This window comes from Coloeus monedula (genome assembly GCF_965178545.1).
Source record: "Coloeus monedula genome assembly, chromosome: 6".
NCBI classification, from domain to species: domain Eukaryota; kingdom Metazoa; phylum Chordata; class Aves; order Passeriformes; family Corvidae; genus Coloeus; species Coloeus monedula.
Genome location: NC_138786.1, coordinates 62501135 through 62515946, shown reverse-complemented (window position 1 = coordinate 62515946; position 14812 = coordinate 62501135). Strand labels below are relative to the sequence as shown.

General features: G+C 61.2%; 1 protein-coding gene across 1 annotated transcript; it reads right to left on the bottom strand.

The window, feature by feature from the left end:
• Nucleotides 1–108: 108 nt before the first annotated feature.
• Nucleotides 109–14713, bottom strand: NID2 (nidogen 2; the record flags this gene model as incomplete). Its single annotated transcript, XM_082284334.1, has 22 exons — nt 109–218; nt 307–419; nt 1072–1195; nt 1798–1955; nt 2424–2595; nt 2748–2877; nt 3965–4134; nt 4259–4480; nt 4595–4831; nt 5555–5782; nt 5861–5980; nt 6063–6206; nt 6289–6417; nt 7153–7296; nt 7608–7826; nt 7955–8155; nt 8376–8621; nt 8699–8848; nt 9523–9851; nt 10075–10307; nt 13602–13910; nt 14525–14713. The coding sequence occupies 22 exons, from the start codon at nt 14711–14713 to the stop codon at nt 208–210; spliced, it is 3978 nt and encodes a 1325-aa protein (XP_082140460.1). The 3' UTR covers nt 109–207.
• Nucleotides 14714–14812: the final 99 nt, after the last annotated feature.

Genomic DNA, 14812 nt, shown 5'->3' with positions numbered 1-14812 from the left:
TATCTCATCGTTTTCCACTTGGTAAAAAAAATACAGTAGTAAAGTCTTGAGGTATAACTCGAAAAAATACTTGAAAATCTTTTGCAGGAAAGCAGGGCACTTCATGGGCCTCGGTGAGGGACTTTCCCCCCTTGTATGCAGTGACAGTTCTGTGGGTCTGAAACTCTCCTGGGTGCAAAGATTGTTGTTTCCTTGAAATTGGAGTTGCTATTTCCTGGCTGCAGGGAGAAATGGAGGTTTTTAGTGCGTCAGGCAGCCAGCAGCCATCAGAATTCACGAGGGGATGGGGTTTAGGGTGGGTTTTACCTCCAGGGCAGTAGGGATAAACTGCTGTTATCCCATAGAGGTGGGACCGCTGCTCTGGAAGATACTCGTCAGTGAAGGAGCCAGTTTCTTTATTGACAGCTATCACCCCATCCCTGGTGGAAAAAGGGGAAGAAGTGTTTTATTCACCTATGAAACTTGGGGTTTTTTTTCCCTTCTTTATGTGTGTTTTAAGAACAGGCAGCTGAAAAGCTTGGTCTGAACACCTGCAGGACAAGTGGAAAGAAATTTGCCCCGTAAAATCCTCCTCCAGCTCATTCAGTGCATTTCTCTCTGGTGAGGCAGCCACAGAAAAGAGCCTTCCAAGGAGAGATTATCTCCCTGAGAGTCTCCTCCAAGCGTGGCAAGCCTTTAAGTGTTTGTTGTAATCTAAGACTGGATGGGAGTTGTGAGAGCTTCCAGCTGGAGTGGGAATAGAGGCGAGTTCCTGCTGCCGAGGCAAAGGGAACGGCTGAGGACAGGATCTTTCCTTGGACCTAATCGAGATCCAGACACTTGAGCCAAGTTTTAGCTTAAAAAAAAACCCCCAAACCACTGTTTTATCCCTCCCAGGGAGCTGGGCTTGTGTCTAAACAACTGCTCTGTGCTGAGATTTACAAGCAGATGTTGCTGAAGCCACTTTCAGCTCTGCAGAGACCCACGAGAGCTCTGGGGAAGCTCCAGGATTTGGGAGCAGGCTGGGATTCCTCTCAGGGAGGGAAGCTCAGCATTCCCAGCTGTGCAGGGGTTGGGTTTTTCCCTGCTCACCGTCTCCAGTCCGTGTGGTAGAAGTGGTTGGCGTAGCTGATGATGCTGAAGGGGTAGTTGAGGTTGCTCTGGATGACGCGCCGGCCTGTGCCGTCCGGGAATGTGCATTCCAGGTGCTTGGTGCCTGTTCAAACAACCAACATATTCCCCATCCCACTGAAAATGCCATCCCAAATATGTTCTGTGTATTCCATAGCCCCACAGGGATCATCCAGCCCAGCTCCTGGCCCTGCACAGACCCCCCAACAATCCCACCCTGGGCATCCCTGGCAGCGCTGTCCAAACGCTCCTGGAGCTCTGGCAGCCTCGGGGCCGTGCCCATTCCCTGGGGAGCCTGGGCAGTGCCCAGCACCCTCTGGGGGAAGAACCTTCTCCTGATTTATTACATTTTGAAACAGCTTTTCAGCCTATAGATGTAGAATCATAACATTTAGGTTGGAAAAATCCTCTAAGGCCAAGTCCAGCCATTCCCCAGCATTGCCAAGGCCACCACTGCTCCATGCCCCCAGGTGCCACATCCACACGGCTTTGAAATCCCTCCAGGAACGAGGACTCCACCATTGCCCTGAGCAACAACATTTTCCATGAAGAAATATTTCCTAAAATCCAATCTAAACCTTGCCTAGCACAACAGTGGAGCCCACAGGTAGCACTGGGCTGAAGACATCCAGGTTTTTCCCTCAAAGCTCAGTGTGACATTTTCTGGTCCATCCTTGGGGACATTACCTGCGTCTGCCCAACACAGCAGCTTGGAGAAGGGGTCAAAAGTCAGGCCATTGGGCAAACCAATGTCTGTGTGCACCAGGACCCTCCTGTTGGCTCCGTTGACAGTGGAAGTTTCGATTTTGGGAGCTTCACGATTCCAGTCCGTCCAGTAAAGGTTGCTTGGGAAATAATGCAAATAAAACAGGGCACACAACAGTAAGGAGTGGTGGGAGATTATCCTGGTTCTTGCCAGGAGCAAGGCCTGGTTTTCCCCTTATCAGTGCCTGAACCAGCTTTATTTGATTAGGAAAAAACCTCTCCAAGCAAAGCAGAACGATACCAAACTTGTTTATGACCCAAACTGCAGCTCCTCGACGAGGGCGAGCCTTAGGAGTAGCACATTTTGTATCCCAACAACACCCTGGAGGCACAGCCTGTGTTTCCAAAGCTTTTCCAAATAATCTACATCCTGATACTGAAACAGCAGCTTTAGCCAAATCCTGCATTATTAAACAAAAGAGGGGCTGGGGAACAGAGCCAATCCCTCCTACAGGGTGTGCCGGGTCGGGACGGGGCCTCGGCAGGGGCCGAGTTTTGCACCTTGCAAAGCCCCGTGTCCGAATCCCTGTGGGATTTCTGCTGCTCACCCTCGGACGGGGTCCACGGCGATGGCGCGGGGGTTGACGAGCTCGGTGTCGAAGAGCACGCGGCGCTCGGAGCCGTCCAGCCGGGCGCGCTCGATCCTGTCCAGCCCGCTGTCCGTCCAGAACACGGCCCGGCGCAGGTGGTCCACGGCCAGGCCCTCGGGGCTGATGAGCCCTGGTGGGGGATGGCCACGCTCAGGGAAATGCTGCTCCAGGATCCCTCAGGAATCCCCAGCCCGAAGCCGAGGGATGGGAGGAGCCCGGAGCTGCGGTGGGAACAGCAGATGTGGCTTTGGGCAGGTGACACTGGGGACACGGTGGCCACACCTGAGCTGATGATGGTCTCTGGCTCGGAGCCTGGCTCCAGGCCCGCCCGGCTGATGGTCCGGCCGGCCACATCGGTCCAGTAGATCATCTTCTCCCGGCAGTCGTAGTCGATCCCCACCACGATGGAGCCCTGCCAGGGTCGGGAGAGGGACATGGGGTGAGATCCTGCCAGGAGCATCCAGGAGCTTCCTCATCCCAGCAGCCGGCACTGAGAGCTGCCTGGGACACGCTGCAAGTGGGGAGTGACACTCAAATCCCATTTCCCCAGCTAAAACCCGCCCCTGACGGGTTCCCACTGCACCCTCCCGGCTGAATCCCGCAGCAGAGGATTCTAGGGCAGCTGGTGCAGGCTCACACCCACATCCAGATGGATTTGAACCCTTTGCCTCAAGGAGAGGCTGCTCCAAGAGTGAAGCCAGCCCAGGGAATGACCTTCAGGATGGGGAGAGGGAATACTTGGCAAGGTCTTTCACTTCCCCAGGGTGCAGGGAGGGTCGTGGCCCAGATTTCAGCGTTCCTCTGCCTTGGTCTGGCCTGGCTGGAGATGCACATGGACACGCTCCAAGGGGAGTCCAAGGAAGGAAAAAAGGGAAGTGTGCAGCAGAGCTCTGCAGCTGGAAGTCCGGGCTGTGACCAACCCTGGAGAGCTCTGGGAGCTCCTGAACTCCTTCCCTTTGTGAGCAGTCCCAGCTCTGGGATCTGTCCAGGACTTGCCTCTCTGCTGGGGATGGCTGGAGGGAGGTGAAAATAGAATCCATAGGATCCCAGAATGGTTTGGGCTGGAAGGGGCCTTAAAGATCATTCAGTTCCACCCCCTGCCATGGGCAGGGACACCTTCCACTGTCCCAGGCTGCTCCAGCCAGGCCTTGGGCACTTCCAGGGATCCAGGGGCAGCCATAGCTCCTCTGGGCAACCTGAGCCAGGGCCTCAGCACCCCCCCAGTTAATAATTTCATCCCAATATCCCATCTAACCCTGCCCTCTGTCATTGGGAAGCCATTCCCCCTTGTCCTGTCACTTGTCCAAAGTGCCACCAAGGCAGCCAGCACAGCCAATGTCCCCAAATACCAACATCAACCCTCAAGAGGTGACCCCTCAAACTCCGACAGCTCAGACAAGTGGTTCAGAGAGAGGTGAAAACACCAAGTGGCAGCACCAGCCTGTCCCAAACTCCCCCCGGCATTCCTGCACCCCATCCCCATCCCAAGGATACCGTACATGCAGGGAGAGCAGGGTCTTGGCCGCCTCCTTCTGCAGCCGGGTGCCGTTCAGCGGCAGGTACCCGATCTGCTGGCCCTGGGCGTAGAGCAGAAACGTCCCCGTGGCCGGTGGGGACACGTCAGGCCGGGGCTCGGGCCGGACACTGGGCGGGGCGACACTGGGCAGACCTGGCACGTTGGAGGGCACAGAGATGGCTCAGGGAGCGCTGTCCCCTCGGCTCCACACCCGGAGCGGGGCACGGCGCCTGAGCTGTAGGTGTGGCAGGGTGATTTTGGGGTGCTGGGCTCTTACAGGGCGGGGTGGTGCCGGGCTCGGAGCGCGTCCCTGGGATCTCCCGGCCGCTCTGCTCCACACACCAGCAGTAGCCGCTGTCCCCGTGGCACTGCAGCGGGGTGAAGTCCCCGCTGGCATCGCACTGTGGCACGTACTGGTCCCCGCGGGGGCTGCCCCCGTAGTGCTCCAGCAAACTCTGCCGCCAGCGCTCGCACATGCTGGGGGGCCGCTCCGTGGGCTCTGGCACGGGGAAGGTGACAGTCACTCCCTGTCAGCCTCCCCACTCGGGGCACTCAGAGCCCCGTGTCCCCCTCTCCCTGCTGCCCACACCGAGGATGCTCCCCGGGCACTGACCTGGGCTCCCGCAGCGTGGCGGGGTGGTGCCCGGCGCCGTCCGGGTGCCGGCGATCTCCTGCCCTGCCACGTCCACGCACCAGCAGTGCCCGGAGCTGCCGTGGCACTGCAGGGGCCGGTACTGGCCCTGCTCGTCGCACTGGGGCACGTGGCCATCGCCCACGGGTGAAGGCCCCGGTGGCACCTCCCGCGGGTACATCCTCGCGTGTTCGCAGGGCGTCAGCTGCTGGATGGACTCTGCCGGCGGCAAATGCCCCCACCCCGGGCTCAGGGGGTGCCACGCGGCTCCCCTGGAGCCACTTGGCACCTGGGTTTGGCCCTGCTTCACCCCAGTCTTTCAGCACCCCTTGGTTTGGGGGAAGGAGGGCGCAGGGCTGCCCCGCTCCAGCCCGCTCCACACCCCATAGCTGTCCCCTCCACAGGCTGACACAGGAGGTGGTCCAATGGCCACAGCCACTGTAACCCCATGGGCCAGGGCACCGAAAACACCCAGGACCCCCTCGATGCACCCACTTGAGAGCACCCTGCCCTCAGTGAAGCCACAGAAAGGTGGTTGGGCAGAGGGGCACAGAGTCACAGAATCCTTAGGGTTGGAAGGGACCTCTGGAGATCCTCCAGTCCAATCTCCCTGCCAAGGCAGGGTCACCTGGAGGAGGTGACACAGGGATGTGTCCAGGTGGGTTTGGAATGCCTCCAGAGAGGGAGACTCCACACCCTCCCTGGGCAGCTTTTCCAGGGCTCTGCCACCCTCAACATAAAGAAGTTCTTCCTACGTTGAGGTGAAACTTAGAATGTTTTAATTTATGGCTCTTTAGTTTACGGATCCCCTCCATTCACTGTGGCCCCACTGTCCCCGTGCTGCTGGTGGCTGGACTGGAGTGGGATGCCATTGGGATGCCAGCCAGGTGCCCAGGGACCTGACCCCGCTCCCCTCACCCCTGGAGGATGTCACTCACTGACCTGGGCTCCCGCAGCGTGGCGGGGTGGTGCCCGGTGCCGTCCGGGTGCCGGCGATCTCCTGCCCTGCCGCGTCCACGCACCAGCAGTGCCCGGAGCTGCCGTGGCACTGCAGGGGCCGGTACCGGCCCTGCTCGTCGCACTGGGGCACGTGGCCATCGCCCAGGGGTGGCACCTCCCGCGGGTACATCCGCTCGTGTTGGCAGGGCGTGAGGCGCTGCGGGTTCCCTTCTGCCAAAAAAGAAGAGGAGAGTGAGGCCGGGGAAGCTGTGCCAGGCAGAGAGGGCACGGGGGGAGCGGGCACCTCACCATACGTGCACTGGAAGCCGTCGCCCACGTAGCCGGGCTGGCAGCGGCAGGAGAAGGAGCCCGGGGTGTTGTAGCAGGTAGCGGCCGGGTGACACGGGCTCTCGGCACACTCATCCACGTCTGTGCAGAGGGAAGATGGCACCAGCGAGGACAAGGACACCCTGGCAGCTGTGGTGTGGGGTCCCTCCCATGCCCACCTTACCGGAGCAGTGGATGCCATCGCCGGTGTAGCCAGGGAGGCACTCGCAGGTGGCACGGCCATCGCCGCGGGACAGGCACCGCGCCCGGTCCCCCGGAGCGCAGGGGTGCCTCCCGGCCTCGCAGGGGTCACTCGCCGGTGCCAGCGCTGTGGCGACAGGGGAGGGGTGATCAGGGCATGTCTGTGAGGCACAGGAGATGGGGACACCCCGACTGGGGCCAGCACTTACACACACACGCCTGCCCGTCCCCCGCCGGCCGGTACCCGCTGCGGCACTCGCAGCGGTAACTGCCCGCCACGTTCAAGCACACGGAGAAGGGGCCGCACTGGCTCAGGCCCTCGGAGCACTCGTCCACATCTAGGGAAAGGAGGAGACACCGGGCACCCCGATGGTGGTGGGACACCCCCATCTTCAGGGTCTGGCTGCTCCTGGGCTGACAGGGAATATCCTGCCCTGTGCTGCCCATCCCGTGTCTGTCACTGAACTTAATCAGCTACAGATTTAACTTTCTGATCAGCTCAAAATAGAAGGGAAAAAAAAACAAGACTGTTTTTGGGGTATAGTTTTGATAAAGAAGCACTCGTTTGAGGCACACCAATATTTGGGGCTATTTATGATTTAAAACTACAGAGATCAGACTGGTCACTTAATCCTGTTCCTTTGGAAAGGCAGGATCCTTGAACTCCTCACCAGCATCACTGTGCAGTGCAACTCACTGGCACTGGGCAGCTTCTTGTGGAAAGGGACTCCAAATTTGGAAGATAAATTTGCAATGTGAAGTTTGGTGTGACAGCAAAGCAACAACGAAGCTGGCTGGATTTATGAAACACAGGGATTCTTTTTCCACTGGTTTTGCTTTTTTCCCATCTCTCCTTTTTTTTCTCCTCTTTTCTGCTTGCTCTTCTTTTCTTGCACTTCCCCAGGGACCTCCAGTACCCTGCCTCAGTTTCCCCCCATGATTCATCTACACACTTGGTGAAGCTCTGTGGGTGCTGTGACATCCCAGCATCCCAAATAGCACTGACCACCTTGGTGCCTGATGGACACAGACCCACCAGTTCCCCCCCAGCACCCACCCCCGGCCCCACTGACCTCGGCAGCCCCGTCCATCCCCACGGTACCCGGCCGTGCACTCGCACGTGTACTCGGTGCCCACGCCGGGCCGGCAGCGTGCCGGCGCCTCGCACGTGTGGGTGCCATCATGGCACGGGCTCACCCCAGGATTCTCGGCATCATCTGCGGGCACAGAGGGATGTAGGGGGGAATAAGAGATCTGGGAGACACAGGGAGTGACCATCCCCGCTTATACCCGATGCCGGCATCAAATGTGCCACAGCGCCTTTGTCCCATGCAGGGAACCACGGCCGTGCCACCCCCACCCTGCCAGGAGCGCTGCAGCTCAAACTGCTTGGAAAACCGCTCTCTTCTGGCTGATTTTGGGCAAAGCGAGCACACGGCAGCTTTGGGAGACGGCAGCATCCCCACTGGGGGCTGGCACCCTGGATTGGCACCTGGATCGGCACCCGGGGGTGGGTGCTGGCGCTCACCTCGTGCCGGGCCGATGCGGGCGGCCAGGGCGTAGCGCAGGACGTGCTCGTGGCTGTCGAAGAGGGCGAAGGCGTGCGCCACGGAGAGCTGCTGCCGCGCCGGCAGCCGCGAGTGCGGGCACCCCGAGAAGGTGATGTTCTGGCGCAGGCGGTAGGACAAGGTCTGGTTGGCAGTGCCCGCGGTCACCGTGTATTCTCGCTGGCCTGAGGAGGTCACGGCTGCCGGACAGCACGGAGAACCCCGTGGGATGTGGGAAAGATTGTGTCAGCGTCGATGTGGCTCGGTTGTTTTTGGGAATTTAGGGGTGGCGTGTGAGGAACTGAAGCCCGGTGAGCACAGGTCTTACCCGAGCTGGAGTAGGAGTAGAGTTCCTTGTAGGGACTGATGTGGACAGTGACGTTCTCCGGCAGGAATGGCAGCTCGCCCTGGATGTGTGTCCTGAGGCTTAAATAATTGTCCGGCCCCAGGCCCTCGGCTGTCTGAGTGACCTGGACTGTCTCCCCGCCGGGGTAAAACGTCACCTCCAGGTTCTGGGTGAATTCAGCGCCTGGGCAGGAAAAGGGAACGGGCACCATTTGTAGGGACAACCCCAAAGCATCCTTCCCCCAGCCCATCCATGGGGGCTCACAGCAAGAGGTGACAGCCAGCTGAGAGAGGGATTGGAGAAGCCACGGAGCTGCCCTGACCCCCTCACCACCCACCCCAAGGAGCCACCCCGCAGAAACCACACCCCTCGGCACGACGGCACATCCCAAATCTCTGCTCACCGGTGATGCTGAAGCCGTTCTCAGAGCCGGGCTCCTCCAGGGCAAAGAGCCACGTGAAGAGCCCCCCGACAGGCAGCAGGGGCAGCAGGGCACGGGCAGCGGGCTGGGGCACCCCGCTGATGGCCGTGTAGGCTCTACCGTCGCTGCCCACGATGTAGGCGTGCAGGTCCACGTCCTGGAAGCGGACGGACGCCCGTCCCACCCTCAGGCTCCCGCTCACCTTCCCGTTGAGGCGATGCACGGCCCCTGGGTGGGGAGACGGGCACCCCTGGCAGCGGCCACCCAGGCACGGGCTGCCCGTCCCCGCCGCCCGCCCCGCGTACCTTCGGGCAGGCACTGCCGCCCGTTCCCGTAGAAGGTGGCCCGGCAGTGGCAGCAGAAGCCGGCGGCGTAGTCGGTGCAGAAGGCGTGAGGGGAGCAGCGCCCGTGGTGCTGGGCACACGTCTCCTTGCTGGCTGCGCTGTAGGTGAACACTGGGGACAAAGGGAAATGGTTGGGGATGCGGTGACAAAACCACTCCTCATGGTGGGTGGGTACCTTGCCTTCTTGGCCCCAAAAACACCACGAGCCAGCTGGCAGTGGCGGTTCCCAAGGGAGTCACCCGGGATGCAGAGGGGTGGTGGAAGGTTTGGAACCTGTTCCCCGATTTCAGGCAGATCTGACAGAGGGCAGGAGATCAAATTCCTGAGGGTATTTTTGGGAGACAGTTGGCTGGGGACAGGGCTCTGCTCCCCCGGGCACGTGCCACAGCGACTCCACAGCTGGCTGGGTGGCGGGGAGGGCGGCAAGGCCAGTCCTGGCCTCGTGCTGGGACCTGTCCCCTGAGCATCCCACCCCCTCCCCTGCTCCAAGCCTCCTGCCTTTTCCCACGGCAAGCCCGGCGGGCAGGGCTGTGTGGCTGCAGCAGCCCCTTGGCAGCGGGACTGGGCTGAGAGGAGGTGCTGGAAGGCAGCAGCTTTGCAGGAGCGGCTCCAGCCCACCCTCCTCCAGCACCAGCTGCTTGGGAAGGGGTGAACTCGCAGCCAGGGGCCATTTTTAGGGAGCCACCCGCCACGAGCCATCCCTGCTCGGTCACTCTCCCCATTGGGTCATCACCCCGTGGGGTCATTGTCCCCGCTGGGCCATTGCAAGGGCTGTGGCCGCTCACCATCAGGGTTGAAATGCACGTCCTCCTCCACGCCGACGCCGTGGTGGCCGGAGCTGTAGGAGGAGGGGTTGGCAGAGTAGCTCTGCTGGGCGTCCCTCCTGCTGGGGACAAAGCCCAGGAGCACCGGGGAGCGGGAGCCGTGGCTGGGACGCTGAGCCATGGACGTGTGGCCGGAGAGGGGGCGGCTGTAGCCGGTGGTGCCGGGATTGGGGTGCCCAGGGGGGCTCTGAGGCACGGCAGGAGCGGCTCCCTCGCTGCCCCCCGGCTCCACGTGCTCCACGCCGCCCACGTGGAAAACCCACACGCCGGGAATTCCCGTGTTGCTCTCCCTGTGGACACAGCACACACGGACATCATCGCAGGCGCGCTGGAAAAGCCACCCCAAAGGTGACACCACCCCTCCAGGACCCCAATACAGCTCCCGTGCAGCTGAGGCAGCCCAGCACCCCCAGCTCACTCCCCAAATTTTTCCAGGCTCTAAAAACCTCCAGGGCTGGGAGAAGGTGACCCTGCTCCCCCTGGCCATCCCCACAGTCCCCAGGTGCCACACACCTCTCCAGGCTCCTCAGAGCCTGCTCACTGCTTGCCAGGCTGTGGAAGAGCCCGTCCCTCTTCGGGTCGTCGCTGTCCCCCCAGCTGAAGCCCACCCTGGCTGGCAGCTCCAGCTGGACGTTGTAGGACTCCTTGGGTCGCGTCCCCAGGAACTGGAGGCCACCGTTGGGGTAGAGGAAGATGGTGTAGGTGTCCTCATCGTTGTAGGCTATGACTGCCTGGAAGGTGTTGAGCTGCCAGAGGGAGAGCGGGACAGATGGATGGCATGGAGGGGCAGGAACACGGCAGGGGAGGGAGCAGGGATGTGAGAGGCAGCCCCACACACACCACAGGGCATGCAAGCACCCCAAAAGGGCCCTCCAACAGAGAGCACCTCCATGGATCCAGGCTGGAAGAGCTGGGGGTGCTCACCTGGAGAAGAGAAGGATCCAGGGAGAGCTCAGAGCCCCTTGCAGTGCCTAAAGGGGCTCCAGGAGAGCTGGAGAGGGACTGGGGACAAGGGATGGAGGGACAGGACACAGGGAATGGTTTCCCACTGCCAGAGGGCAGGGCTGGATGGGATATTGGGAAGGAATTCCTGGCTGGGAGGGTGGTGAGGCCCTGGCACAGGTTGCCCAGAGAAGCTGTGGCTGCCCCTGGATCCCTGGAAGTGTCCAAGGTCAGGTTGGACAGGGCTTGGAGCAGCCTGGGCTAGTGGAAGGTGTCCCTGCCATGGATGTTCTTTAAGGTCCCTTCCAACCCAAATCATTCCAGGATCAGCCTGCAGAGACCTCCTGGGGAACAGCAGGAGCTGGGGCTGCTCCTGCCCAGCCAGACCCCAAGTGCCACAACCTGGGAAGATGCTCAGCATCCTCCCAGGAGCCCACGGCACAGCCAGGCCACCCCCTCAGTGCAAGGGTGTCCCAGGAGCATCCCTGGCCCTGTAACCCCTGCACAGGGTTGGCACTGAGTCCTGGGAGCCCCTCACTCCTGTCCCGCTCGCACTGACACCCCCCTGCTCCATCCCATCAGCACCAGAGGAAAACCCACACCCCCCGCTTGTCCCTGAGAACATTTTTAGCTCGGTTTCCTCCGGAAAAAACATTCCTGTGCTCCCAGCTTCCCATACATCCCGCTATAGGCAGGCTGGCCTCCCGCCCTGCCAGCCCTGCGAGCCTTGGGGCCGTGCCAGGCAGCGGCACCGCGGCCACAACCCACGGCCGGGGAGGCCACGGAGCCAGCACAGCCCTCCCGAGCCGCCCGACAATCCACACCCTCCACATGCGGAGAAACCAACCCCAGCAAATAACCCCAAGCAGGGAGCAGCCCTTCCCACCGAGCACGCAGGAAAAATGATTAAACTCCCCATTTCACCCCCGGAGCAGCGGGAGGGAGGGTGGGGGCTCCCCCCACTCCACGCCCACAGCACCAGCCCCGATTTTGGGGCGCAGGGCCCCCAGAGCATCGCTGGATTTCCTGGCAGCCCCGCCGGATATAAAGAGCCTTGTTGTGCCTGTGACACACTCGGGCATTCAGAGACCCCGAAAAGGCGGCCAAAAAGCTGGAGCTGGGCGGGATAACCCCCCCTGCCCCCGGGGCTGGATTCCTCCCCCACGCAGCAGCCGAATCACCACGGCAGCAGCTACAGGACTCATTCTGCCTTGGGGTGGGTGGCGAAGGGGGGACATGCTGGTGACATCGATGTGCTGGCATGGTGGGATGAAAGGAAGGGGGGGAAAAGCCCCCGGGCAAAGAGCTGCAAAGGGCAAATTCCAGCCCAAAAGGGCAAGTTGTGCTCCTACAGAAGTTGGGTCAGGCTTGTCCCGCTCTGCAGCCTGGGAAAATGTCACTGCAGGGACCAGGAGCATGTCCCAAGGAGTTGGAGGGGACACAGCATTGCCAGACCTCCCACCCAAGCAGGACCCCCAAAGAGGGGATTTGGGGATCCTCAACTCCCCATTTAACCCAGTTTTCTACTTTTGAGGCTCAAAAGGGATTAGCCATGACTTCCCAGAGCAGAGGAAAAGACTTTGGAGTCAATCCTGGTTCTGAGCAGCAGGAGGGCAGCGTTTCCATAAATGCTGCATTTGGTCAGGGAAAAAAAAGTGGTGTTTGGGGAAGTGTTTAGCAGTTTTGGCGAAGGGGGAGCTCAGCAAAGCACAGGCACAAGCTGCATTTCAGCGAGTCTTGAATGAAGCTCTCCCTGGAGCTCCTCATTTCCAAACAAGACCGGTTTCATTTTAAAGCCTGATCCAAACTTTTCAGAGAGGGGGAAAAAACTGGGAAGAGAAAAGAAGAGGAGGCTGCGTTTTCGATGGCCGCGAGGTCGCTGCGAGGCCCCTGATGGCATCTCTTCAGCTGTTTTCCCAAGTTTTAAATGAGAGGAAAAAATGTGCCTTGCCTCCTTCCAAACCTCAGCTTCTTGCCTCGCTTGGCTCCCCTCTCGGCAAGGCGCTACCGAAGGGCCCTGCAACGGGGGGATGGCTGGGGATGGCTCCTGGTGGCCCTTGGGGATGCGGTGGCTGCTGCTGGGCTTAGAGTGAGAGCCCATCACCCATCACACAGTTCTGGGTATCCATCACCAGAGTTCTCCTCGTGCAGCTCATCACATTCAGCTCGCCAGAGTCCTCGCAGCTGGTGGAGCGTCACTGTCACCTCCTCAGCACGTCATCGGCCCAACGTGACAGCTCATGACCGGCGTTTTCGGGGACAGGCAGCGCTGCAGGTCCACCCACGCAAGGGCCTTATCAGCCCCATGGGTGGAGAGCACGGGTCACCCCCCCTGACCTGGCAGACCACCTCTGAGCTTGTTTTCCAGGCACAAAATCAGCCCACGGTGGAAATTCCAAAGCCGGTTCCTTGTCAACAGCGTAATCAGCACAGGGGCAGAAGGAAGGACCAGCCCCGAGCCACCAGTGAAGGTCAGGAGCACAATGGGTGACCTAAACCAGGGCCTCCCCCAGCTGCCCCCAGCCACCCTCTGCCCTGCAAAGCCAGAGCCACCAGCACTGGAAAGCTTTGTTGGAAAAGAATCGGAATCCCAGTATGGTTTGGGTTGAGGGGATCTTAAAGCTCATCTCATTCCACCACCCCTGCCATGGGCAGGGACACCTTCCACCATCCCAGGCTGCTCCAAGCCCCATCCAACCTGGCCTTGGACACTTCCAGGGATCCAGGGGCAGCCACAGCTTCTCTGGGCACCCTGTGCCAGGGCCTGCCCACCCTCGCAGGCAAGAGTTTCTTCCTAACATCTGATCCCATCCATGTGAAGCCTCTCTTCCTTCCCCTATCACTCCATGTCCTTGTGCAAGCAACTCCAGCCATGAAGGCAACCTCTAAACCTCTTCTGGCCAACAGCCCCACCTCTGGCACAGCTCTGAGCAGAGGGGAAAAGCTCCATGTTCCTCTTAGTGCTCACCAAAGGATGGGTGGAGCCACCATCCAGCTGCTCAGAAAGACAAGACTCAGCATTTTGGGTGCCACATGAGAAAAACTCCTCCTCTCATGCCATGCAGGATGGGCATCCAAGCTCAGCCCCTTGGCCTCACCTTCAGAGAGGGCTCGGTGTCCTGGGAGAGCTCCTGGTAGGCACCCACGTCCTCCCAGGTGGCAATGAAGGCATTGGTGGGCATGAAGGAGCCAGCAGAGCGAGGGAACCCGGCCTGGATGTATCCCACAGCCTGCTCCAGCACGTCCCGAGAGTCATCCTGCCGGTAGTAGATGTTCCCTCTGTCCCCGGAGGTGTCGAGGTCGGCCAGGAAGGGGGCGATGACGGGGAAGTCTGTGGGGAAATCGTCATCCACGTACTGGGTCTCCCTGGGGAAATCCTGGGTGGAGATGACCCCGTTGGTCCCCACCTGCAGGGAGAGCGGCGCAGGGTGCTCAGGAGCTGCAGAGGTGCCACCACCGCTGGTCCCCTTGCCCTGTCCCCCCCTCCTCGGTGCAGTGGGGCAAGGGGGCTGAGAGCCCTGAGGCCGCGTGGCCCCATCCGGCCGGGCAGAAAACAAAGGCCTCGGGCTTCTCCATCCCCCAGGGAGCTGCAGCTCAGGGGCCATCCCAGCTGCAGCCGCTGCTGGCGGGGGAACAGCTGCGGAGGAGAAAGCCCTCTTGTTCCTCCACAGCCGGAGACACCGGGCAGGAGATGGCGGGAAGGGGGAAAATGCATGGATGGATGGAGAAAACACACGTGCGGTGGGACAGCGAAGGTGCACATGGACGGGCAGGGGCGGGGAGGAGGAGGAGGAGGGGATGTAAAGGCTGGGGAGGAAGGGGGTGAGTGGGAGAAAGGATGGGAAGATGGAGGAGTGAAAAGCCAGAAGGAAGGAGGGATGGTGGGACAGCGGGATGGAGGGAAGGACGGAGTGAAGATGGAGGGACGGAGGGAGATGATGGAGAGGAGGAAGCGCGGCACGGAGGAAGAGGGGCCGGAGGGAAGGAGAGGGGAGCGGGGCCGGGGCCAGACGGGACTCACGTAGAGGCGGCGGGCGGCGCGGCCGTAGAGGCGCAGGGCGCGGCGGAGCAGCACCCCGGGAGAGCTCTCGTCGTCCCCGGGCCGGAGCCGGGCATCGCCGCGGGCCGGGCCGTGCGGGAGCAGCCCCGGGCGGGGCAGGGCTGCCCCCACCGCCAGCACCGCCGCCAGCACCGCCGCCACCGCCCGCATCCCGACACCGGCCACGGGAAACCCGACGGCGCCGAGCGGACCCGACCGGGAGAAGCCGAGCGGAGCAGCGGAGACGAGCGGAGCGGGACGGACCGGACG